The sequence below is a fragment of the Taeniopygia guttata genome, chromosome Z, assembly GCF_048771995.1.
Source record: "Taeniopygia guttata chromosome Z, bTaeGut7.mat, whole genome shotgun sequence".
NCBI classification, from domain to species: Eukaryota; Metazoa; Chordata; class Aves; order Passeriformes; family Estrildidae; genus Taeniopygia; species Taeniopygia guttata.
Window position 1 is genome coordinate 58,433,575 of NC_133063.1, and position 25,990 is coordinate 58,459,564.

Sequence of the window (25,990 nt, forward strand, 5' to 3'; positions counted from 1 at the left end):
GTAGAAATATGTAAACAAGTATTTTATATGTAGCTATATAATTACAAATTTATTTCTTTTTATTACAAACTGCTGTGCTTATAAACTTCATAGAAAACTTGAATTGTAAGAGAAATATAGTTTGGAATCAGAAACTTTTTCTGTATAGCTGTCAGCAGTCGTCTAAAAAACCTGATAAAAGCAAATTCATTTAGACTTACAGTTCACCAGGCCATAGATCGTGAAATTTCTTGAAACAGTTTTCTCCAGAAATGTTTTCATTTGCAAATGCTCATCATTTGCAATGGATATCCAGGAGGTTTATTCTGTTTGTTACTAGGAATAACAGTTGTGTAAATATGTGTACGTAAATTTTAAGTATAATAAATCAATATGTACAATGTCTTAATGCTGTTCCAAGAAGGAGAAAATAATGTAAATGTATGGTATTGATAAATTTTCCAGTTCAGTTTTTGTTCTCATAAACTACTAATGAATAATTTACTCATTAATAATTTAACGGGACAGTGAATACTCTACAGTGAAGACACTGTTAAAAAAAGACAAAGAAGAGTAGCTCCTGACTCATCCATATATCATTTTATAAAAAGGAGTTTTATTCCTGAAGAGTTATGTAAAAAAGCATTTATTCATGATTGACAACATGGACTCTGTTAAAAATGTAAATGTTACTGAGTTTTTTCTTTATTGCAAAATCAAGGATTTGATTTGTGGCTACTGCAGCCTACAAAAGAGGAAAACTACAAAATTTTCTATAAATTGTATTTGTTTACTTTTGAACAAGTAGTCACAGAATATTAATACATGTAACATTTCAACTGCTACATGAAAGATTTTCAGAAATTAAGGTCATCTGGTTAAAGGAATTTCAAGAGTTTTCATCAGAGGTTTTATTTCTGCTATCCTCCTTTCCCTGGCTCCATAGTAAAATATAATTGAAAGAAAAATCTTTTGACTCATTCTCTGCCCAGTGCAGTGTTGTGTTTTTCATTTCAGCAAGTAGCAAATCATTCTACTGGTGAGAAAGCAATACAACTGAAATGTTTTATGGAAGTGTTTTACTTGGTATTTTATCTACAAAAAGACACTAAATCATGAAACCAATCTAAATTTAACCAAATATGTTTCCTTATTCAGAGGAAGAACCTGCTCCAAACAGTGTTGTTGAAGAATACCTTCAGGAGAAGAGAAAATATGAAGACAAGCGAAAGCAGCAGCCAAAGAAAGGAGCTTCCCGTGAAGATCAGGTAATAGTTTGATAGCCTGGGCAACAAAAATCCAGAAAATTAATTATGTTCATTTTTGAACATGTTTATCTCTTAATTTTTAAAAAAGCAGAGTTTTAAAGTCTGTTGTTTCATTTTCCAAGAAAGTTATTATTCATAAAAATAAATATTTTCATTACCCAGGTAGACACGTATGTCAATTTTCAATGTGTATTTGAAAGGGCTCCAAGTTTAGTTACTGAAATCTTCTGAAAGGAAATGCTGGTCACGAAACAGTGTCCTTGATTCCATTTGTAAGAATTCTCATTTCTTCACCTTATGCTTTCCTTGCCATAAAATAACACTGGGACAGAAGTTTGTGTATTTGGCATTTGTTCTAGCTGGGGGTTTTAATATTTTAAATTACAGTTTAAAATATTAAATTCATCAATACTTCTTTTTGTGAAATGAAAGAAATAGTTTATAAGCACTATAAAAAGAGAAGATGTTTTAAATACAATTAAAGTCATTATTCACAATTAGTTAGTGTGTCTGTAGGCTTTAATAAGCAAATATGAGCAAAGTAAGGTTTGCTGTACAAAGGCATTTGTTTTTTCTAAAATAGGAAAGTCTGAAATTGTCAAATATATGAAACTGCCTATGAAGTGGAAATAACCACCGACCTAAAATCTGTGCTGTGCATCAAACACATAGGTTTGTAAGTGCATGTCAGTTCAGCTACAAAGATATTCCTGTTCACATGTTGAATCCAGAAGAGATTGGAAACTTGAGGCTAAGTAACTTCAAAGCAGCATTTGGCAAACCTTTATATATGCAGCAAGCTGATTTAGCCCTAAACTAAGAAGTTTGTGGAAACTTTGTACATTCAAAATCCCATTATCTTTGAATCAAAGAGTACTAAAGCTCTGTTGGCAGTGTGGATCAAGGGACTTCAAACCATGCCTAATTAATTTATATCAGCCCTGTCGTGGACATCACCAGAAAACAAGATGAGATGATAGGGATATATATTCTAGGAGATCTTAATTTTTATTTATGCAACCCTGCTGGCAACTATTCAACAATAATTAATAAGTTCTTTGTAATCCATTTCACTTGTGGAGAGCCTCTTCTCATCCTGCGCTCCTTGTAACTGATCCTACAGCACAATACCATTTTCCATCCTCAGTGCAATAGTTAAGGAAGGGGGAAAAAAGGAATCTTTCCCTAAAATACTAGATAATGGAAGTCCTAGCCCTCCTATTCAGCAAGGATCAAATTATAAAGTTATTCAAAGCACAGGATAGCATCTAGTGACTCACTGCAAAAATGCCTACTAAGATATTGCAACATTATTTCTGTCATCAGGTCTTTTCACAGGAATGCTGTCACGAGAAAAAATTAGACCAGACACAAGGAATGTGGCTTTTTTTGGTCATAATTTCATACTAAAAGGGTCAATTTGTTTCCTTCTTATGACTTCAGCAAAGATTTCCTGTCTCAGGTGTTTCAAGTATAGTATTTGTTTACAATGGTATGGAAAGCTATAGAACTAGAATGATTTGCAGGCCCAAATATCCTCAAAACTTCCCTCTCTCTCGCCCTAAACAGAAGACTAGACAGAAAATAAAGAAAGTAAATGCAAAAAAAGTCCTCCAAAGTATGCCCTTGGCAGTGCTAAAATACGTTTTTGAAAGAATTCAAAGGCCAGGAAACTCCTCAAGTTAAGATTGCTCCCAGAAGGAAATTTGATTCCAGTGAGCACTTCTGGTATTTCCTATTTCTGTTTTCTATTCTTGTTTAGTTTTTATTCTTTTAAATTTTAAAAACTTGACCAAACAAAACTACACAGCCATACAGAGGTGTTTTACAACATAGGTTGCCAACCTATCACCTACAAATCAAATGTAGCCTGCCACATAAATTCAGTTAGGCACCTACTCCCTGATGCTTTCATTTTCAGGAATGTCTCAAATATCAGCAAAAAGAAAAAACTGTGGGCTGTGCGATTTATTCATATGCTCTTAGCTTTCTTTTGAAGAGCCCCCATCTACCATCACAAGGCTCAGATATAGGACTTTTGTATAATCAAACTCCCATTTGAGATGATCAGAAACAAGAATTATGATATGATCTTCAGAGAGCATTCAAGAGAATCTTCAAGAACTATGGTGTCATCTGCAATTTGGTGACTTCGTTGTCCCTGAAAGATCAGGCAATGTTCATTTGAGAATAAAACAGCAGATTTAAATGAGTGTGAGCTTTATGTGGGCAGCATAAGAACCTGTATCTGCAGAACTAGTTAAACTGGTTCATTTTTTTTAGACAAAAACTTTAATTTTTTTGCATGTCCACGCATAATTTAAAAGATCACCAACATAAAGTACATAAATATCAGATAAACTGGGTTTTCAAGGCTTGAATGGCTTGTAATTTATACAGTGGATTACTTTAAAAGAGGACAGTAGCATGTCCAAAAAGTAGAATTCATTGTCAGCACTGTTATTTAATCAGCTGTTTTATTCTATAAGTAGCTACAAGTATTTTTTTCCTAAAATATTCCTTTTTACTTCACTACATAGTGAGAGAAGAGCTTTTTCACACCTGACAGACCCCTCCCTGGTTGCTCTTCTTGCCTTAGCATTGCCTGCCCACTCACTCCATCAGCGTTCTCCATGCAGTCCCACTCTCACACCCACCATTGCCTCTCTCTCACTTGCCTCTCTAAAGTGTTTCTTCCAAATTCATGTGAAACATCACTCTCGTTGTCCTTTTTTTCAAAATAATAGAAATGTTGTATATGCCTGTTCGTGTGTAGAAATACACAATTTCTCTAAAACCATGTGTTTAATTTCAGACACTGGCTTTGTTAGATCGATTTAAAACAAAGTTAACCCAGGCAATTGAAGAAACTCCTGAACATGAGCTTTCCGAACCTGACGTAGATAATGACGAAGGATGGTGAGTTTTTTTCCTTTGGATTTCTGTGTTTACCTATACAAATCCTGCTGTACTAACATAGTCACACTGGTAAGCGTAAATTTGAGTGGCAGAAAGCACCAAATGTGAAGGCAGCTGCTTCATTAGGAGTCAGCTTAAAGGTACTGGTTTAGCACTCTGAAAAATAAGTCATGAGATAAATGACATTTAGTGTACTGTAGTTTTAAATCCTTCTAAAACTGTGTTGAGCAGTGTAAGTATTTTTAAATGATGGATGAGATGAAGATAATCTGACTCATCTGAAGTGTAGGGTGACCCCAAGGCAGTGGGGTATTACTGAAGTTGATAAAGCACTGCAGAACTTACTGCTGTAATGCCTCCCAGTCAGAATCAGTGTGTACCCCTGGTGTCTTATATTCATCTTTCATGCAGACTACCCACCTTAGGTAATCAAGGGGATAAAAATCAATATGATTTGAAGTGTGATCTTGAAAGTCTAGGTTGCATGCTGTTAAATGCTCTTAAAAGTAGGTGTAATGCAAAAAAAAAAAAAAACCTGGAAAAAAAAGAAAAGAAATCTTAGTAAAAAAGTTTTGCAAGGATATGTCATCTACATTAATAAGGCAAAAACTACAGCTGTTCCAACAAAATAGGCAGTCTCTGCCTCCAATTTTTTTCATAGTTGTGTACACAAGGCATTGGAGCTTACCAATAAAATAGAAACTTTAACAAAGTTCTTGGCAAATGTTTTAAGACAACCAACATTTCTGTATATCAGATGACTTTAAATTATTTTATTGCTTCTTCAAACAGTGTTTTCTTCCTTCATTATGTCTTTTCCTACCTCAGGTTCTTTGAGGATGAGAGATAACATACAAAATAAATTTCTAGATTCTTGGATTTCACTGATATTTTGAGATCCTTCTGAGCTACCAAAGTGCTTCTAAGTCCTCCAAGAATTATACAGAAACTATTTCATTTGGAAGGAACCTACAACAATCATCCTGTCCAACTGCCTGACAGCTTCAGGGCAGGCCAAAAGCTATGTTGTTTAGGGCATTGTCCAAATGCCTCTTGAACACAGGCTGGGGGCATTGACCTCCTCTCTAGGAAGCCTTGTCCAGTGTTTGATCACCCTCTTGGTAAAGAAATACTTCCAGATATCTGGTCTAAACCTCCTATGTCCACTATAAGAGTCCTTTATCTGAGCTTTTTATGAACATTTTATGAACTTGATCTTCATGTCAAGTATTTTCTTGTCACAGTAATACAACCGATCTTTTAAACTCTTTTATGGAGTTCAGACATATCTTTCCTATTTCTTTCTGAGAAACTCCTGATAACTAATAGTCAGTAATGCTATCCACTGTAATTCCTACTGAATTAAGTGCTGTAATTTCAGATTATGAAGTTGTATTTTTGTTTAGAAAACAATACTACATTCAGAATTGCACTAAAACAAGTACTTAGTATGAAACTACATAATAGACTAATAATTAATATTATTAATTTTGCAGCTCAGTAAGTGTTCATGATAACTTTACAGATAGATGAGGTAGTCTGTTTTCAAATAATTTAATTAGAGGCCAAGTAAATTGTAAAATGTATGTTACACAAATTGACTATAAACAATGTTTATATACGAAATCTTCTGAAAGCTATTAATTATTGTGTGAAGCACTCAGAAAGTTAAATTGCATATTTTGGATTAAGTGTTTACATTTTCAGTACCTTTGTTGTATAGGAATATTTGAGATAACTATAGTGACTTTACATTTTAAAATTCTTTCTTAATTTGAATCTACTTCTGAAAAGACAGTAACTCACTTTATTTGATTTTTATGAAATGCAATTAATGTATGGCATATGCATATATGATACACACAAACAGCATGGTTCCTCCAGGCCATTTTGTAGGTCATGGTTGCTATTTTTATGGGAAGGGAAAACGTGCCAGTATGCTTTGCTCTACTGTCAGGGTGTGTTATCTGAGGTAAAATTATTGCCTCTGAGACATTTTTATGTGTCCATGAGTGGCCACACATTGAGGTATAATTTTCATTCTCTGTCAAGATAGAAACCATTACCAATTTGTTATGTTTTCTTTTGTTTGGCAAACTTCTCTCTGCATATTTGGCTGAGTTGCTGTATTGGCATGGCGCATAGCAGACGTTTGGGCACTTTTCAGCAGCATTCTACTTTTTATGCAATAAAAAAGGAAGAAATATGACTCTATTGTAAACAGTGTGTATGGTGTTTGATAATTATTACCAGACTTTACTGTCTAAGAACACATCTGAAGAAATGTTGTGAGGAGTGCTAAAGAGAAATGCATAAGACTAAGTTGTAATGTGGGATATCAGAATCTTTGCTGAGACATTTTATTGCAACCTCTACTGCTCTGTAAGAATGGTTATATATATTTGTCTGCAGCAATCAAAATCCAATTTCCCTTACAGAATTCAAAAATACCATAATAAACATTGTATCTGCTCAAAGAAGGAGTCAAAGAATAAAAATGTCTGACAATAAGTAAGTGGACACAATTTTACAGCATCTGCGTTCCTTAGAAAGACATTCTTGATCTGTGTTCTTCCAGCCATTATTTTTCTTGTGGCTTCATGTTGACAACTAATGCTTGTGCTTTCCTCTTAATGACTTGTTAGATGGTCTCAGTACTATTTGATTACTAGTTGTTCTTTATTCACTTACAATCCAAATAAGAAGGACTCAGATGCATTACTATATTCTTTTTTCTTGAAGGTCGTATAGAGTGCTGCAGAGGTAGATAGAGATTATCTAGCAGAACTTAGTTACATTCTTGGCTTAGAATCTTAACCAAGAAGACTTTTCCCAAAAATATAGGTGAGGTCAATCACAGTTGATTGACCGCAGTGGGGTATCATTTGCTTAGAGGCTAATATTATGAAAACCAAATATGTCACAACAGAAGACCCAGCTGGGATCTACTTTATGCTTGCTACTTGTTTTACTCAATAGACCTGAATTTGAAGGAGAAAATACTGCACAGACTACCCTTATTCAGAACACTGCTGCTACTCGTCTTGTGTAGGATTTACTGTAACACATATAGTTGCATGCATGTGATACCCATTCAGGTAGCAGTGACACTTCAGGTTCTGATGATAATAACAAATAGTTGCAACTATAGTCAAAGATAGATTTCATTCCAGAAAGTGTTACAACAATTGCAGATAATGAAACTAACGATGCAGATCCTGTGAACATGACAAAACATTTTTCATAGAGAGAATCCAGCAATGGGATAAAAAAAATTCCAATGCAATCAAGTACATTCAAAAATTGTTTCAGTTAATCTATGCAAAATTTTCCTCTTCAGTTAGGGTAAGAGTAATACTTAGTACTGTAAAACACCCTTTGATCAAGTAATTCTGAGTGTTCCAAGTGCTTCCTTCAAAATGTGAAATCCGAGACTAGATACAGCATTCAGCTAAGTCTGTCTGCGTTGAGTGGAAGGATTACTTTTTTGTTGCTGTTTTTTTCATACCTGGTTTCCATTCCTTTCTAAGCCACAAATCCTTTTCTATTGAATGGTTGCCTAACTTAGTTTTGTCCTGTTCCTATACTGTTGATCACTCTTATTGGAATTTAGCCATTGCACTTTTAAACTTTACACTTTTTGTATCCCATTTTTCATACTGCTATTTCAGTTTGCCACAATAACGTGAATTCTGGATACTCCAATAAACATTCAAAACTTCATACTATACATATGTTCTGTAATTATATTCTTCTCCAGTATAGTCGTAAGTGGAAATTAACTAACCAACCATTACCACATTAAGCTGTTCACTTTGACGTTAAACCATGGCTGTCTACTCCTAAAAACAGGGCTCTCCAGCTGAATTTTTAGGAACCTTACTTGCTTGTGAAATGTATCTACACTTTCCTAGCTGGAATATTGGTTTTTGTGGAAGGAGCAGATTCTCTGCTATAAAAATGCATGTCATGTCCTTAATCTGGACTTACACTCTTCTCCCTCTGATCTTTTAAAACAAGTGGAGACTTCCTGAAACTACACGATTTACTGGCTTACTGAAGTATATCTAGTGCTATGACAACTCTTGAATTGGTGGAAATTTATGTGGTAAGGAATCCACCACATTGCTTTTTGAAAACTCACCTGGTTGCTAAGTCAATCTAGCATATATCTATGTAGGATCTCCATTATTTATAGTCTCACAGACAAAATGCACAAAAAGTTCAGGAATAAACTTCAGTACCATTCTTGAACTTAAAACTTAATTGTCTTTGTCAGGTAACTGAAAAATCAAGATGATCATCACTCCATACCACCAAAATACCATACATTGCACATAAAACCAGTCAAGTTTACAGAACTTTATAAGATGTGGAAGACACATAGGTTAGGAAATCATGGTGGGTTATTTTTTGGTTTGACTGAAAAGACATCTCTATTCATCCACTTTTTGTGACTGACGCTCTTCAGTATCTTTATCAGTGACAGAGGCAGTGGGACTGAGTGCACCCTCAGTACATTTGCAGTGACAGGAAGCTGTGCAGTGCAAGTGACACCACAGAAAGATGGGATACTATCCAAAGGCACCAGGACAAACTTGAGAAGCATGTTCATGTGAACCTCATAAAGTTCAACAAGGCCAACGGCAATCCCAGACAAGAGCACAGACTGGGAGCAGCCCTGCCCAGAAGGACTTGGGGGTGCTGTGGGTGAGAGGCTGGACATGACCCAGCCATGGGCACTCACAGCCCAGAGAGCCAAACGTGTCCTGGGCTGCATCCAGAGCCCTGTGGGCAGCAGGGGAGGGAGGGGATTCTGCCCTCTGCTCTGCTCTGCTGAGACCCCACCTGCAGGGCTGCATCAGCTCTGGGGTCACGGCACAGGAAGGACAGGGACTCTTTTAAGCTGGTCCGAAGAAGGAGCACAAAAATGATATCTGGACTATCTCTCCTGGGAGAAAAGACTGAGAGAACTAGGGTTGTTCAGGCTAGGTAAGAGAAGGCTCTGGAGAGATCTTATTGTGATAGATATTTCAGTAATTAAAGGGTGATTAGAAGAAAGAGGGAGAGTGACTTTTTGCTTTGGTAGGTAGGAACAGGATAAGGGGTGATGATTTTAAATTGAGAATTAAATTAGATGATAGGAAGAAATTCTTTACTCAGAGGGTAGAGGCAGTAGAACAGGTTGCCCACAGGAGTGGCAGATGACCAATGGCAGTGGGGTTGGATTAGGTGACCTTTAAAGGTCCCTTGCAGCCCACATCATTCTATGATTCTATAATATGAACATTGTATTGAGGCAGTATTCTGTTCCTGCTTGAAAACTATTTCCATGTTGGTAATCTGGGTTCTGATAAATACAGTTTTACATTGTTACTTCTTCAGTTTTGACTTCATGGAAGATGCCAGATTCATTCTGTTGAACCTTCAATATTCAGTGTAGAAACTGAAATATTAACATGGGAAAGTTGTTCCTTACCAGATGGACATGATTATGTGAAGTGCATTAAAATTGCTGCCACCATGGAATCAGCCAAAATCAGTATCATCCTCAGTAGAAGGATATGGTCTGTTATTAATTCCATCAGTTCACAAGTCAGGGCTGCAAGCAGACCTCCAGTTGATTTTAGAGTTTGTGTTACAGTGAAGCCCAGTAATTTTTCCTTGATTCTACACCTGGCTAGAAGTTTAGGATTTCTTCTTCAGGATGCAGGTCTCATCACTGGCCTTTATCTTCTCTCAGTAATGCACTCTACAGTCTTTCAGAATTTGACTGAGACTGCCAGCATGCTACATAGTTCATTTAATTAATAGCATGTGATGCCAGTGCTTCATAACTGAACCACTGCAATGTTTCCTGGGTGGAATGTAAAGTGTTACATGTGAAACATAAAGCTTCTTAATCTTTAGAAGAGATCAGCTTTTTCTTTCCCTGTGGAGTGCTATCACAGCTGTAACTAAGCAACATATGTAAATAAGTCACTTAAGTTTTTTTGGAATTATGTCTAGACTCTGAAACTTGGTCTTTCTTTTTATTTGAAATAACATAAATCCATTCAACTTCCAGATATACTGTGGGACAAGAAAGAATGAGCAAAATGGGAATTTGGAATAAGGTGGTAGTTTTTCCACATGGTTTTTCAGTCTAAAATTCTTCTGGTTACTTACCTTTGTTGAGTCTAAATTATTCTAAATCTTGGTTAATTTGAGGTATAGGAAAAATTAGCTTTTTAAAATAAAAATGAAGAAGTCAGTACCTGAGAATACCTTCCAATTTGCACAAAAGTTTGTTGTGAAAACTGTGTGACAGTCAAGGTCTTCTATTTTAAACAAAAAGGTGTGTCTTGCTTAATGGATGGTTTGATATCCATGTTGTGTAATTACTAGTGTTGTCAAAACTATTGTCCTATAAGTTGTTTGTGAAAAACTTCATGTAAGATAATGAGGATTAAAACCAATTCAAATTAATGTAATGACATGCATACTTTAAAGACGCTGTTTAAAATGTCATGTGTCTCTTAGAAAGCTTTTAAATGTATCTTCTTCATGGTCATAAAATACCTTGATCTGCACAGTGATGCTTTACATAGATCAGATTACTGATTTCAGCAGAAATTGAAGAGAATAGGTCTGTTTTTATTAGTTTATTGTTTCCGCGGACAAAAAACTCACAGAAGGTCAGTGCTAATCATTTAAAGTGCAGCCTGGCTTATATGTCAGATACTGAGATACTGTAATCTGTTCCAAATTCTGAATTTCAGAAAACTGTCACTGAGGCCACTTAAATATTGTGGGAACATTGGGTGCTAATGCTGAGTTCTTTTTGCCATGACAATAATTGCAATTTGAATGTACAATTTTTTACCCAGTTTGTAGAGATAGTTTCATTTTAGTCTAGAACAAACAGAAAATAAATCTGCATATTAAACGAAGGTATTCTCCATCCAGCATCAATAGTTATGCCCTCTATCCTTTTTAAGAAATGTTTTTGTTCATAATACAAGGAAGTTTCCTTTCAGAATAATTACGATTTGTTTCATGAAAAATATGACACAATTAGGAGTGGAAAAACACATCTTTTGCTTACCTTGTATTCTCACAGTAAAAGGTTTTGTAACAGGGGGTGATTGGGTCTTAAAACAGTATGAAGACATCAATTCCCAATGTCTGTTGTAGAGTATAAGACTTGGGTATTTCTAAATTGAAATAGCAATTTTAGAATCAGGTAAATGCTGAAATTAGCCAGACTGTTTTTATATTGCAATATTTAATTTTTGTCAAGAACTAAATCACAGTGCACACTGTTAGTATTTAATCCATATACATTTGATAATTTGTTCCATTTTATTTCCAGGATTTCCTATTTACTGCAGCATATACTATGGAAATTTGCAGGGTGAAGTTCTTCAGGATACACACCTAAAAATATTGGTTATATTTCTTTTACAAACCTTGTTTTATATATTTTCTTTTTAGTGCAGATTTTTCTTTCCTAACAAATCTCAAATTTAGGGTTATGAAATATGGCTTCCTCAACATTAGCACCAATCTTTGCAGCTTCAGATGCAGAAGCTTAACTGTGACAAACACAGTAAGCCCCTGAAAACTAAGCCGCAGTCTGTTTTACATGCTGATGCTAGCTTGGGGAATGACAGAAAAAGTGCTGCTGTAATTTATGCCAGTGAGGCACAAAGATGGATTAAAGCCATGTTTATTCCCTTCCTCCCTTCCAGACTTGAGCCAGCGTTCCTTCACTAGTCTGGAAAAACTGGCTCTATATTAGGTCTCTCCTGCTAAGGCCATTGATTTACTCAACTACATTTTTTAAAAGTTGACAAAATACTTACTTGATTGTTACAAAGGATAAATGAATGCCAGAGGTCTGTATTAGAAACACATTGGAAAGAGAGGTTTCTTTTCTATTTGGCAAAAAAAATAAGCGTTTGTTTGGGTTTTAGTACTGCCACTAACCTTTAAAGGAAGAAAAGAAAAAACCTTCTGCTGTAAATCTTTCTTTTTTTCCTCCAGTTTTATCTCCACCTTCACTCCTGTACTGCTAGTATATGGTCAGACCTTGCTTGATATTTAAGTGCCACCCCCTACCCCACTACTTCAGTCAGTAATCCAAATTAATAAACTGTTCTTCTGCTGACGTTGTATATTGATTGCTTCTAGCCGTTCAGCAGTCTGAGAAACTCAGAGCATTTAAAGTGGGGTTTTTTGCTTGTTTATTTTTTGCTAATTCCTCTGTATCTTAGCTTATTTGGACTAAGCATCTGAATTTTGACTACTGTTTGACTTAAATTCAGAGATGATCCATGCTTCAGTCAAGGGATATCTAGTGTTAGATTTACTGTCTGGAAATCTGACTTTTTTTATTGCCAGAAAATCTTGGGAAGAATGAAGAAATAATCTTCTAAATCTTTAACAGCCTGGCTTAAGCTTCCTGTATATTTACACACCTTTTCAAGTACCCCAACTTCATCGCATTGAATGACAAATTTAAGTAAGGATTTTGTTATATTCAGAATGAGAGGGGAAGGGCAAAAGAAAAGGGTGAGTGTCCAGAGAAATCTGAATATTTTGAAAATCTGAGTGTTTTTGTGCTGGAAATACTCTCCTCTCCCTTCCTTTCACTCCAGTTCTGTGCTGTGTTGATACAATAATGCCTGACTGCTTGTGTTAACTTGGGGTGGTGATTTGCTGACTGTCTTCAGAGTATCAGATGTTGTACAAGCTATTGCCAGAGAAAGGATGCTAGAATGGATGGATCACTGGTCTGTTTGGTGGCTCCCATGTCCTTGTAGTAAATGCTGTGTAGACCTTTTCTGTATTGGTGTGCTGTCCAGAGCAGCATGTAGAATTTGCATTTTAGTCTTCCATACCAGTCTACTCTACCAGGAGCAGTTACCTATTTAAAGCATCCATCTTCTTGAATCAAACTACCTAACATTTTTGTGAAGGGGTCAAGGATGTAGTGAAAATATACGATACATATTAATTGTTATAGAACAGAAGCAATATCAAGATAGGATAGGATAACTCAAGGTAACTGAATTTTATTCAGAAAAATATTTATTGCTTGAAAAAGTAAGTTATCATAGTTTAACGTAGTTCTCCTGATATTATGAGAAGTCATCACATTTTCCCACAGATCATTACAAATAAGGTGAGCTTTTTCATAGTTAAGGTGATTTCCCCTTCTCTTGGAAGGTTACTTACAGTTAAATGTTCTTTCAAGAGAAAAAGATTTGTAGTATTATCTTGAGCAATCCAAAGATACAATACTATTAGGTTACTTTGTTGTTAGCTTTGCAAAACCTGGTGTATTTGGGGTTCTTTTTAAGCTGGAGGTCACAGGGTTAGTGAAACTATTAGTTTCCTTTTCTAATTTTGGCAGTGATTGTTTTGTGATAAAACTAAGCATATTGCAGTTCAAATAAACTATCTCAGAAAGTATTTTAGAAATATCAGCAGAAGTTCTTTTTTTCATCATTTTATGCTGTAGGCCAACACAAAGAGAAAATAATGACAATTAATTCTTCGGTTTGTGGAGGACCCAAAACTTGCTGGTTATTCTGAAGAGGTTAAGCCAATTTTCAGTCCTCCAGTAACTAATATACGAATTCAAAGGGCTAGTTAAAGTTACCAGAAGTGTACAGACTGACTTTGTATAATATTTTTAAAGTGTGTTTTCATCAGTTTTACTTACTTAACACTGGGGACATTTTTGCTTTGTGCAAGAGCAGCAGCTGTCATGGTTTGTCCATTGTTGTCATGGTTTAACACAGCCATCAGCTAAGCCCCAGGCAGCTGCTCACTCACTGCCCCACCAGAAGGGTGAAGTAGAAGATTAAAACATGAAAAAAATTCATGGGTTAAGATATACAGAGTTTAATAGGGAAAGCAAAAGCCCCACACACAAGCAGAGTGAAACAAGGAATTAATTCCCTGCATCCCTAGGGCAGGCAGGTGTCCAGCCACCTCCAGGACAGCACAACCCATCCTGCATGACAGTTACTTGTGAAGACAGACACCATCACTCCAAATATCTCTCTTGCCTTCTTCTTCCCCCCATTTTATATACTGAGCTTGATGTCACCTTGTCTGGAATCTCCCTTTGCTCAGCTGGGGTCACCTATCCTGGCTGTGTCTCCTCCCAGCCTCCCAGGCACCCCCAGGCCCCTCACCAGTGTGGCACAAGAAGCAGCAAAGGCCTTGGCCCTGTGTGAGCCCTGCTCAGCAATAACAAAAACATCACGATATCATCAACCCTGTGCTCAGCACAAATCCAAAGTACAGCCCCACATCAGCCACTGTGAAGCTGACTCTACCCCAGTCAAAATCATGACAAACAGATGAAAGCTGAAATATTGTAAACTAATACTGGGTCTTGCAGTTAACCTCTGGAGAGTACAGGGTGGGGCAGTGTTTATAGTAATAGTAAAAGTTTAAATTTCTATGTAAAATCTGTATCATAATCACTAACGTGGATTGAAACAATATTATTTTGAAGTAGTAAGTATTTTATGTGAATACTTAACATTTGAAATGGACTGCAATATGGCTCATAGCTGTATTTTTAACTATCTTCTCACTACTCTTCTAAGCATTTTTTTAACATTTAAAACTTCCATGGAATAACTAATTATTTGTGTTTTGCTAAACCTGAATAGCAAACTTTATTTCCCTTTTTAAATATCAAGTCAATAAACATGAAAAATACAGGGTGTTATGAAAGCATTAAAAAAAGTACAAGATATCACATGATTAGAAAGGGAGATGAGGAAAGAGAAACAAGGAATGTGGAATGATGAAAACAAGTACTGAAAAAAAGATAGAGTGAAATCTCTTGGTGGTAACAATCACAGCAGAAACCTAGGACCAGAAGCTATTACTAGAAAGTTTTTTGTGTGAGTCAGTCTCTTCTCCCAGTTAACAAGTGATACAACAAGAGCATGCGGCCTTAAACTGGGAAGGTTTAGTTTGGTTATTAGGGAAATTTTTCATTATCACAAAGGCTGTCAGGCATAGGAACAGGCTGCCCAGGCAAGTGGCTCCATCCCTGGAGGTATTTAAAACGCATGTAGCTGTGGCACTTCAGGATACGGTTTAGTGGGCTCAGCAGTGCTCAATCAGCGGTCAAATTTTTTGATACAAAAGGTCCTTCCCAACTTCAGTGTTTCTATGGTTCTCTGATATTAACTTAGTTAAAGTGAAATCATACCTGGTTTGGCAAACTAGGCATGGTGGAAATGTGTGATACGGTGTAAAGTTTAAATACCAAGTGCTACAAAGGGATACGGGCTTTTGTAGGTAATGTAGCACAGCTCCATACTGTAAGTTAATGAGACGTACAATACTGAAGGAATTTGTTTTCTGAAACATCTTTTTGAGACAGAAGTGGCTGTGTGAAACAATAATTAAAGACATGAATCTATGTTTGAGACTGGGTCTATCATGGTACTTAAGATATCAATCCTCAGTGCTGTGAGAATTCAAAACTACTTCAATTACTTGGTAAAAAATTGTTTTTCTTTTACTTTGCTTTTAATGATAAGGGAGAGAAACTTGGATTACCAAACTCCTTTGCATGAAAAGAGAAAAGATGGTTTATGTTACACAAGAAGGAAAACAAATCTGGATGTTGAGACAGGGCAAACAGAAGCTGCAAAATTCACTTACAAGAATTGTATTACACAGACCACTTAGTGATAGTTGCAGATATCAATAGAGACACAAACATATTTCCTTCTTTCCTGCTGCATTGTGTTTACAAAACTATTTATCAAGCTCTTGGACACACTTATGCAAGGAATAATGACAGCAGCCCGGATCCAAGATGCTTACTTTACTTGTAACATCTCAATTCAAAAAAGTTTTTTAAAAAATGAAAAATATTAGATGTCAGTAATGTATTTTCTCCTTCAAAATTTCCTTTGTTTTATGGCCTTGACATTCTTTTTGCCTTGTTCATACTCTTGTTCTCTTGTCTTGATTCAAAATTTATACATCTTTTTGATTGTCATTTGACAATTTTCTTCACTTGATTTACATTTTGATAAGTCTCTTTCTCTCTGTTTTTGTTTCTCATTCTTATATTTTTTTCATCTTTCCCTTGTTCAGTTTTTTATTTTAGTCTCTTCACTGTCTCTCAGTGTTTCTTGAATGTCTCTCTTCTTCCTGTGCCACCCACCACTCTGCTGGGAGTGGAGAGAGTGACAGTGAGTTCATTTGTCCAGAACAGGCTAATTTTTTTTTTCCTTGGGAGAGACATCTCATTTGCTTTGATCTGTGGATTCTCATCTCTTTTCTCATCTATTCAATTGAGTTACTATTCTGTCCACTGCCTAGGTATCTTGTGGATGGTGGAAGAAAAGTGCTGGAAAGTTTCCTACATTAACGATTTTTGCTTACACTTCAATATTTATTGTATTTGAAGGAAAATTAGCATTAAGTATAATATAATTTACAGAAAGCAGTAGTGTTTGAGTAGCTATCATTGGTTTCTTTTTTTCTTTAATATGGGATGCTTTGTGAAATTGAGAAAATAGGAAGTCTGTTACTTTCAATCAATGTTCTACTCAGAAACAAATGGTACTGCTAGTAATTGTGGTTCATATTGGTCCCATTTTTTAAAGAGCCAATACAATATAACTGAATTTCTTGACACAGATACTGACTCCTTCTGCATTCATTTTAAGCAACCTGATGGAAAGAACCAATAATTATCATAAAACACAGCGATAATGTTCAAAATTGTGATACTCTTCATTTTATTGCAACATTATTAGTTGCTTTATTTATTTTGTATGCATTTAGTGTAAAAAGGAGTATGGCACCAACTGCACATCCAAAGTGCAGGCACCTGCCTAAAACTGCTTAAGAATTTACTGCTGCTCTGCCAGAAGCTACTACCCTTACAAGAGGGTTGGCAGGATGTAATTTTGCTCACACTTGTTCATGATTTCCTGTTTAAAATGCTGATGTAGTTGAGTGCAAGATAATGTCCCAGGTTTACCTCCAGGCACCAGGAGGTTTGCTCTCTAGGGCCACCTGTGCAAGGAAAGTCAAGGGGGGCAGTAGGCAGGTGGTAGCAGACAACAGCTGTATCAGTTTGAAAAACAGGTGTGGTCTTAGGCAATACAGCTTTGCACTTTCATTTCATTTAGTATAAAAATCCCTGATGCATGAGTGTACCTGGAGGTTTCTGCTTCAAAAGAGCAAAAGCATAGTGCTTCCTTACTCTTGCCAAGATTCAAAATTATTCCGTTCACTGATTTCCACTTCAGTTCCTCCCAAAAGGGGTTCTGGCAAGGCCAAAACTGTTGGGCCAAGGGGCTTCTCTTTATGCTACACTTAACATGACTACCACCTGTCAGCAGCTGGCATATGGTTTAGATCCAGTGCATGGCTCACACATCTCAAAAGCAGAGGGATCACAGTATATCATATCTTTTCTTACAAGTACCGTCTCACTAGAGTAGTTCAAAAGAGCCTGATCTTTTTGCTGACCTGAGAATATCACTAGGGCACAAGAGTATCATTATACCTTTGAAATCCTGTTCTGTCTCTGAAACTGTCTTAAATTAATTTGTATATTTCAGTGTAATGTTTCAAGACATTCAATTTTTGGAATACAGAAGAGAGCCAGCTACTGAGTATTCTTTAGTAACATGAAAGTAGAGAAATGCAGGGCAGGTTCTCCCCCATTACATGGGATAGGACCATGGTCAACTTGTAGGATGTTGTCATCTGGTCACGGTAAAAATCAACCTCTTCAGCAATAAATCCATGCAAAATTGCTCATTCATTTCTGTTAAGATGATGAGCATCTTAACAGACATCTTGTGATTGTATCTTCTATTTAGGAAGGACAACAACTTGCACAACTAGATTCTTCAAACCCAGAGTAATCAATTTTGGCAAGCTATTTTATTTTACAACTTTTTAGCAAAAAAACTAAGCTGCAGAATTAAGGTTTTGTTTTCTTTTGAGTTTTGCTTGGTAGAACTGATTACCTCTCATCTTTTAAATTTTGAAGAAAAGTAGACTTTAAAATCTAATGCCTCTTATATAAAATGAGCTGTTAACATCAGTGATAAGCACAAGTTAGTGGGTTTCTGAAGACTAGAGACACAGGGATGAAGTTACTACTTTCAGCACAGTGACTGCAGAAACATGATTGGGCAACCAGCTCCTCACCAATCCCAGGAGCATGCAGAAGGGAAGAGAGCTATAAATTTAACAAGGAAAAGTCTTATGAAACTTGTATTGTGGAACTACACCCTAACTCTGCACTTGGAAAATTATGCAAAGGCAAACTTCAGTTAGAGGAACTTGAGTAAGATTAATTTAAATTCAAATGCTTAATATAGAAATAATTATTAAATGCTTCCTATGTTCCTTTAAAAAAGAAAAAAGTAATTGCCTTTGAAGAACAGTATTCACTGTGGTTCACCATTCATAGAGATGCAGAACAGGTCTACCTGGGAAGGAGAGTGACTTGCTAAAATAAGCTTAAGTTCACAGAAGAAAAATATTTCTTAAAATCTCCACTGCAGTCTGTGTTTATTTTGCTTTGCCTCTGAGATGCTGCATCTAAAATTGATTCTGGGAATATCAAAAAGTTTCTTAATATTGGCTTATTTTTAATCACAGCTGGGAATGTCTTAGTGGAAAGTTATGAATAAGAGTCAGAGACTATGACTTCTTTCAGTTCTTGGGGAGAAGAAAATATTGCTTAGTCTGAATCTCCTGCATCTAATTTGCAAACTACCTGGGGCACTGTATGGCCTGACCCAAGAATTAGAGATGTATTTAATTTTAATTCCTATTAGTTGAATCCTGCAGATTATGTCCTGTGCTACAGTATTCTTGGAAAACCTGAGCTGATGAAAGGACTGCGTGTGACTACACTTCTACTTACACTCCTATAACACACTTTAAAACCATGCACCAAGGAATGACTCCATCTCTTAGGCCTGTACTTTATTCATACTAGGACAGAAGGATTTGATATGTCTCTTTAATAAGTTGAGAAGAATATGACAAATGCAGAAAGCATGTAGCTAAAATAAATTACTTCAGTCCCTCCACTGTGAGACAATGTTTTTATAATTAAACTACAAATATGCAACCATGAGTCACTCTGATGGTACATTATGTTATTCTGAATTGTAGAGATGACTAAAAAAAACAAGTTTGGGTGTTAGTAGTGTGGACAGAGTTATAAACTACCTAAGTTTCTTACACTGGAAACCACTCCTTAAGTATTTATGAAACACATACGTCAAGAATCAGTTGTGATGAAAATTCTCAGTTTTTGTTTTTAGGAATTTCCTAAAGCATTCAAGCAGATCACGTATGGTCTATACCTTTGATTTTTTTTTTTTCTGGTTTCTTTAATAGTAATATATTGTAATCTGCAGTAACTGAGCTGGTTCTCCCTCCTTTTCTTTATGTATGGAGATTTGCTCTAAAGCTCTTTGAAAACTGTTTAGTTCAGGATGTCTTACATGTTGCAAGCAGTACTTCATCGGCCACAAAACTTTCCTTTTGAAACTTGCTCATTTTCCTGGATTTTCTGTCACAAAAACTGTTGACAAAGACATGCTATAGAGATTTATATGCTTAGATTTAGATCAGTAAAGTTCTTAAGTTGCCCTATCGAAGTCAAAGATGTTTTTGAAATTGATCACACTGAATCCAAAGGTTAAGTGTGTTTTTACCTTGATATATGAGTTGGCCTGAAAAAAATAATTTGCAACATCTCTGGGCAAGCTATTCCAGTGTTTCACCACCCTTGTCTTAAAAAATGTCTTTCTTATCTCATCTGAATATGTGCTCTTTTGGTTTAAAACTTTTACCCTGTGTCCTGTAACAACAGGGTCTGTCACCATCTGGCCTAGTAAGTCCTGTTGTGTATTGCTGTAAGATCTCCTGAGAGTCTTCTCATCTCCAGGCTGAACAGTCCCAACTCTCAGCCTGTCCTCACAGGAGTGCTGCTTCATCCCTCTGATCATCTTGGTGGCTTCCTCTGGACTCTCTATCCTTCTTTTGGTCCTGTCCTTCTTTTGCTGTGACCCCAGAGCTGATGCAGCCCTGCAGGTGGGGTCTCAGCAGAGCAGAGCAGAGGGGCAGAATCCCCTCCCTCCCCTGCTGCCCACACTGCTCTGGATGCAGCCCAGGACACGTGTGGCTCTCTGGGCTGTGAGTGCCCATGGCTGGGTCATGTCCAGCCTCTCACCGACCAGACCCTGTAAGTTCCTCCTGTAAGCTGCTTCAATTCCTTCTTCTTCACCCTGTGTTGTTATTAGCAGTAGCCCAGGTGTGAGATGCAGTATTTGGCCTTGTTGAACCTCCTGTGGTTCACGTATGCCACTTCTCCATTATGTAACAGTGATGTTTTCAGATTACTGGAAATTCGCTGAAATTAAGAAGTATCTAATGGGGGGAAAACTTCTAATGAACAGTAGGAAACTGAACAAGGCATTTGTTTAGTCTGGTATTCTGAGAATTGAAAAGCATGATCTGAACCAAGTTAATGTGGAGCAGCAGGACATTAAGCATTCATTCCCCTTTTGATCTTCTGTGTACCTACTTCAAACATTTTCCATGTAAACTCTTCCCCACTTTGGTAAAACCCTCCACCCTGGTGAAAGGTGTTTAAAGTGGAAAACTTGAGAAGCACTCCCTGTTCCTGGGAAAAAATTGCCATACATTTTGGAAGATATGCGAAATAGAAAAAAACAAGAAAACAGAGTTTAGTATGTAAAATAAAATCCAGAGAAAACTCTATCTGTATTTTACTGTATTATAAAAGGAGTCTACAAAATTATCGCCTTATAATAGAATAGTCTTCTAAGAAAAAAATAAAAAAAAAAAAAAAAACAAACACACCAACGAAAGAAACCCAGGCCAGTTCTTTTTTGCTGTGACCAAAAATAAATCAGAAATCTTATCATGCATATCATAGTTACAAATTGTAGCTTCCATTCTTTTGCTGAGTTAGAGTTTGTTTTGGTTTTTTTTTTTTTTTTTTTTTTTTTTTTTTTGTAGGATGTCACATGTGCTTCAGTTTGAAGACAGAAGCAGAAAAGTGAAAGATGCAAGCATGCAGGATGAAGACACTTTTGAGATCTATGATCCACGGAATCCCGTAACTAAGAGGAGAAGAGAAGAAAGCAAGAAGATAATGAGAGAAAAAAAGGAAAGGAGATAAAAGGAGTGTAAAGTTAGCCAGAGCTGCCTTGGAAAGTGACTGCAGTAAAGCACTGGCTCTTTTATAAGCTGATCCTAAAAATACCACTGGACAAGTGTGAAAAGGAATCTCTCAAGAACCTGTTGTGCAGTTTTGAAGCAGAGCTATCATTTGTTTCTTAAGTTGTGCAGTCAAGCGCTCTCACTGCATATCCAACCTCTCTAAAGGTTTTTAGAATGATGGATTTAATAAAACAGCTGACCTGACTTTTGTCCGTGTTTTAATTACAGTACTCAAAATCTTTGTTTAATCAAATATGTTAATCAAAAAGTTTTCAACATAATGAATGGAAATTTGTCTAAGTGATGGTCAGGTTAGAGGATGGAAACCCCATCTGCAGGCTTTTAAGATTTTATGAAAATACAATTTTAGTTATTTTCATTGTTTGAAAGACACATAAACTTTGCCTGCCTGAATCACTCTGACACAGAATTAAGATGATGTAGTACTTTTTAGATGGTCACAGCTTTCTTGAAACAAGCTAAGTTTAATTTGAGAGTCTGGCTATTGCCTCTTTCTTTTGAAATACACATTCCAGTAAAGATCCCATCTTGGAAAGCTGGGATAATACATTTTAGATGTGTTATTTCACTATCCATACCACATGAATAAAAAAAAAAGATAATCTGAATATGCTGTAATCGTTGCTTAAACCACTTGTTGCAATACCAGAAAGATCCCTTTGGTAGAATTTTCACTGTAAAGTGGCTTGTAATGAAGATTGGATTGTTAATTAGTCTAGTACAGAAACAAAAGGAAACATGATCAGTCTCATTAAAAACATAACCCTGCTTTAAACAATTATTCTGTCATCTAAAATTGTACTCAGTTGAGCTCAAGCTTCCAGTTTATAGATTTTCCTCATATTTTACAACCCTAGATGTTAATATTTTTACATATAAACAGGAATTTTCATTGTTCCTTTTTTACAGCAGTTCTGATGCCACAGGAACATGCATTACCCAAATGGCCAATAGGTAAAGAAGAGTGACCAAGGTCATTAAAAAGTGCCACCAGAGCAGTGCTTTTGCTGATGTTGTTTTTAGAACAAGTTCAGTAAGGTATGGTGTCCTTATCAAGCTGCCACTGCCAATTTCTTGATAGGGTTTGAGGTGTGAGATACATAAACCTGCATTGGTGGGTTAATATGGCCCAAATATCAGAGGTTAGATTAATACAGACCATTGCTTTAATGCACAGTGCAACCTTTGAGATAAGGAGAAAACTTGGAGGTGTGAAGTGAGATCCTGTATAAAGCTGTCATTATCCTCCTCTTATGCTGAGTGAATTATACTGTGCCATGGTGTAAAGAAGTTAAGAGGGGTTACATTCCTAAACATGGCCATTCACAAACTAGTGAGTCACAGGTTTTTAATCATTAAGTCATTTCTGTCGGGCTTCTGCTGGCAAAATGAAAAACATCTAATGTCACATGCTGTTACCTCTATTCATTGCTTTGGTTTGTGGAGAAAATTTTAGATCAGTCATTACAGGAAATGAGCATATCAAACCACCATTCTGGTGGAAATGGGAGGGAGGAAAAGGTGGTGAACATGGGGAAAAGTGAGGGCTAGATCTGATAAGAACCTTGATAATAAATTCCAGGACAGTTACTGCCCCTGGAGTAAAAAAATGTTCTAATTACGTATTTTTCCTGGAAGCTAAAGTAGGATGCATGAGTCAATAAATGGACAAGTTGACTAACACGCTCTTAGTTGAATATTTTTGCCGACTACCTGCATCAGCTCTGAATAAGCTGTATTAGATGATTCCCAGTTTTAAGCACTAGAGAAGCCCAAAAAGGAAACTTAACTTGCGGGTTAGGACTCTGCTCAGTTGGAAGAGGTTTGAAAAGTCTGGACCTTGCACCTGGTAACCTGACAAGAACAAGAGAGTAACTATGTTGACATTTTCTTGGTAAGAGTGCGTTAAAAGTCAGATTATCACAACTAGTCAACTGAGAATTGATGAAGTTGACTAGAAATAGGCTAAGATGTCTAAATTTTATTCATTTCACTGAAGCAAAAGTAGTTCTGTATTTCATTTAGGAGACGTTTGGAGCAAAGTTAAGAAAAGCTTACGTTAGAAGTACATTCTCAGTAAAGTCAACACCAAGGAGTAAGAACCTCACAGAAGGACATTTAAATGATGACACTTGTCTGAAGCAAGTAGTTTGGAGTGTCACAGGTAACTCCCATTCTGCCAGTAACAATCCTGCCAGTTTCCCATACTGCCAGGCTAGCAAAATCATTTTAACTCAAACCTATTTCATTCATCATCTGGCATTTCTGTAATTACATAAAATGTTAAGTGGTACAGCATTGCAGTGTTTTTTTTTAAGTAGACTGAAATGTGTGTGCTCAGAGTTACACCTTTTCTTTGTCAATTGTGAAAATCAAGTGGGGAATACAGCGTGGGCAGGTGTCTCCCTGTCTGTGGAAGAGTCATAGTGAGCTAGGTTAGTGGTTGAAAACTGAAGGAACAGTTTGTTTTGTGGCTGAAGAACGAATTTGTTCTATTGTAATGAGATTTTAGACTGATTATATTTTCTTAAGTCTTTATTAAGCATCTCCCATGTTCCACCCTTCTGTCCACTACCTCACCTACCTGTAGAAACATGAGCATAATCTCTCCAGAGTTGCAGTGTTCAACTAGGTACATTTGTCTATGCACTACCAATAAAAAAGTAGTGTTGTAACAGTTGCTTGTGAAGCTTTATTTCCTAAAAATGCTAATTATGAGCACAGATTGCCTAGCTTGATGATGCAAACCACAGTGCTGGTGTGTAATAATTTCTATAGACAAGATAGGGTTTAAAATTGCTGGGTATGCTCTACTTCCCCACCATCATTACTTGCTTTTTTGAATACTCATTACATCAAGCTAAAAATTGTATAAACCCAGTGACTGAATGTTGAGTTAGATCTACTAAAGATCTACCGAAGATCTACCAATATTTAGTGGCAGCTAACCAGCAATTTCTATACATCAGCTTTGCTACCAACACAGCGGATCAGTGTTGACAAATGTTCTGTGAGACAGTCCCTCCAGTCATACCTGCCTTTCTTTTAATATAAACATTAATGGAACCTTTCAATTTGCAAGGGGGAATGTGACTTCCATAGCTGAAAAGACAGGGTGGGGGAAAAGGTCTTCATCCTTGATGAAAACCTTCATCCTTTACCCTTATGTTGGTAAAGTCAACATTTTCATTTCCAAACCAGCTGGATTTTGAGTGGATAAGATCCTTCTAGGCCACATCTGGTAATAGCAAGATCCTCGAGAAGGCTTGCCTCAAATGCTGTTAGTGATGCCAGCAACTAATACAATGTGCCCTTTTTGCTTTGGATCTAAAAAAACCCTGAAGTACAACAGAGCCTGGTTTGTTTCTGTCAGATAGCCGCTATGCCTAGGCTGCTAGGGGTGTAGTCTGCAATGCCACATTATGTAGCTTTTCCGCTTTTCCTTTGCTGCTAGCTTCCAGCATGAGCAGGTTTGGGAAGAAGTTTTTCCCATACTGTCTCCTTTCCCCGGCAGAAGAGTGTCTGAACTATAATGGTTAAAATAATTACACAGCAATGTTGTCTGCTTTTGTCTAGAGGACATCAAGTTTGCAAAAGACACAATTATGTTCTGGCAACATAAAAACTAGCTTCAGACAGAAAGGATAGCTCCAGACTCTGCCTCATTCTGGCAGAGACATGTGCATCTGTCGTTACTTAAATTATGACAGACTTGGGCTGTTAGAAGATGAGGGGACTTCTTACCTGTGTGTTCTCAGTAAAAGATGTAGGTATTTGCTTACATCTTTCACCGTAACAAAGAATGAGCGGATCATATAGTGGCTATATTTATAAAGTTCCTGATGACTTACATACAGCACAGCCAATGTAAACTGAAAAGTTTTTTAATGCATCTGATCATCCCATGATAGTACATTCCTGCCCTACTGGTATAGCAAGTACCAGCAGTTTGCTACTTCCCAGTTGGGTGCCATAAAGTGATTCCCTTCAGTTATCCTGGGCAGATGTGCCATATTTCAGCTTGATACTCACAAATTCCTCATACAAACTGACAGACGCCTTGTACCCACAGGAGGGCTCTCTAATGGATACGTTCTGGTCTGCAAGGCACCCAGGGCAGGTGGCACACAGCCTGTCAGAGGCCTGAACACCTCAGATGCTGTCACAACAAAATATTCCTCTGAATTCATTTTCACAGTACATTTCTTGGCAGGATTTCACATCCACTTCAGCATCCATCACAGATGAGATTTTCCATTTGATTTTTCATTTCTTTTGGTTTTTAAGAACCTGCTCACATAGCAGAAGTTTCATTTATAAGTCACAGATTAGAAGAGTGTGTTAAAAAGCTATTGTACACTTGGGCAGGTCTTTCTTATGCATCTCAAACAGACACGTTAGAATTGGTTTCTGCTTCCACAGGCTTCATCACCACTTCTCTCGTCTCATGCCTTCCCTGTCTGCCTCTATTACCAAGGGCCAGACAAAGAATTTATGTCCTCCCCTCCTCGACCTTTCAATTGCTTTTGCATTTATAA

At 36.7% G+C, this 25,990-nt stretch overlaps 1 protein-coding gene and 1 long non-coding RNA gene across 3 annotated transcripts in view; both read left to right on the forward strand.

Annotated features, from left to right (window-relative positions):
* The window catches only part of CWC27 (CWC27 spliceosome associated cyclophilin), a 96,332-nt gene extending 74,697 nt beyond the window's left edge, over nt 1-21,635 (forward strand). For both annotated transcript variants that reach the window (XM_041711352.2, XM_002189016.6), the window contains exons 12-14: nt 1,138-1,247; nt 4,063-4,166; nt 21,228-21,635. In XM_041711352.2, coding sequence (XP_041567286.2) covers nt 1,138-1,247; nt 4,063-4,166; nt 21,228-21,390 — 377 coding nt within the window. In that variant the 3' untranslated portion in view covers nt 21,391-21,635. The remainder of the gene's footprint in view (nt 1-1,137; nt 1,248-4,062; nt 4,167-21,227) is intronic.
* LOC140681703 (uncharacterized) lies at nt 4,173-21,143 on the forward strand. Its single transcript, XR_012052780.1, has 2 exons — nt 4,173-8,781; nt 20,408-21,143. It is a non-coding gene; the product is annotated as an uncharacterized lncRNA (long non-coding RNA).
* Nucleotides 21,636-25,990: the final 4,355 nt, after the last annotated feature.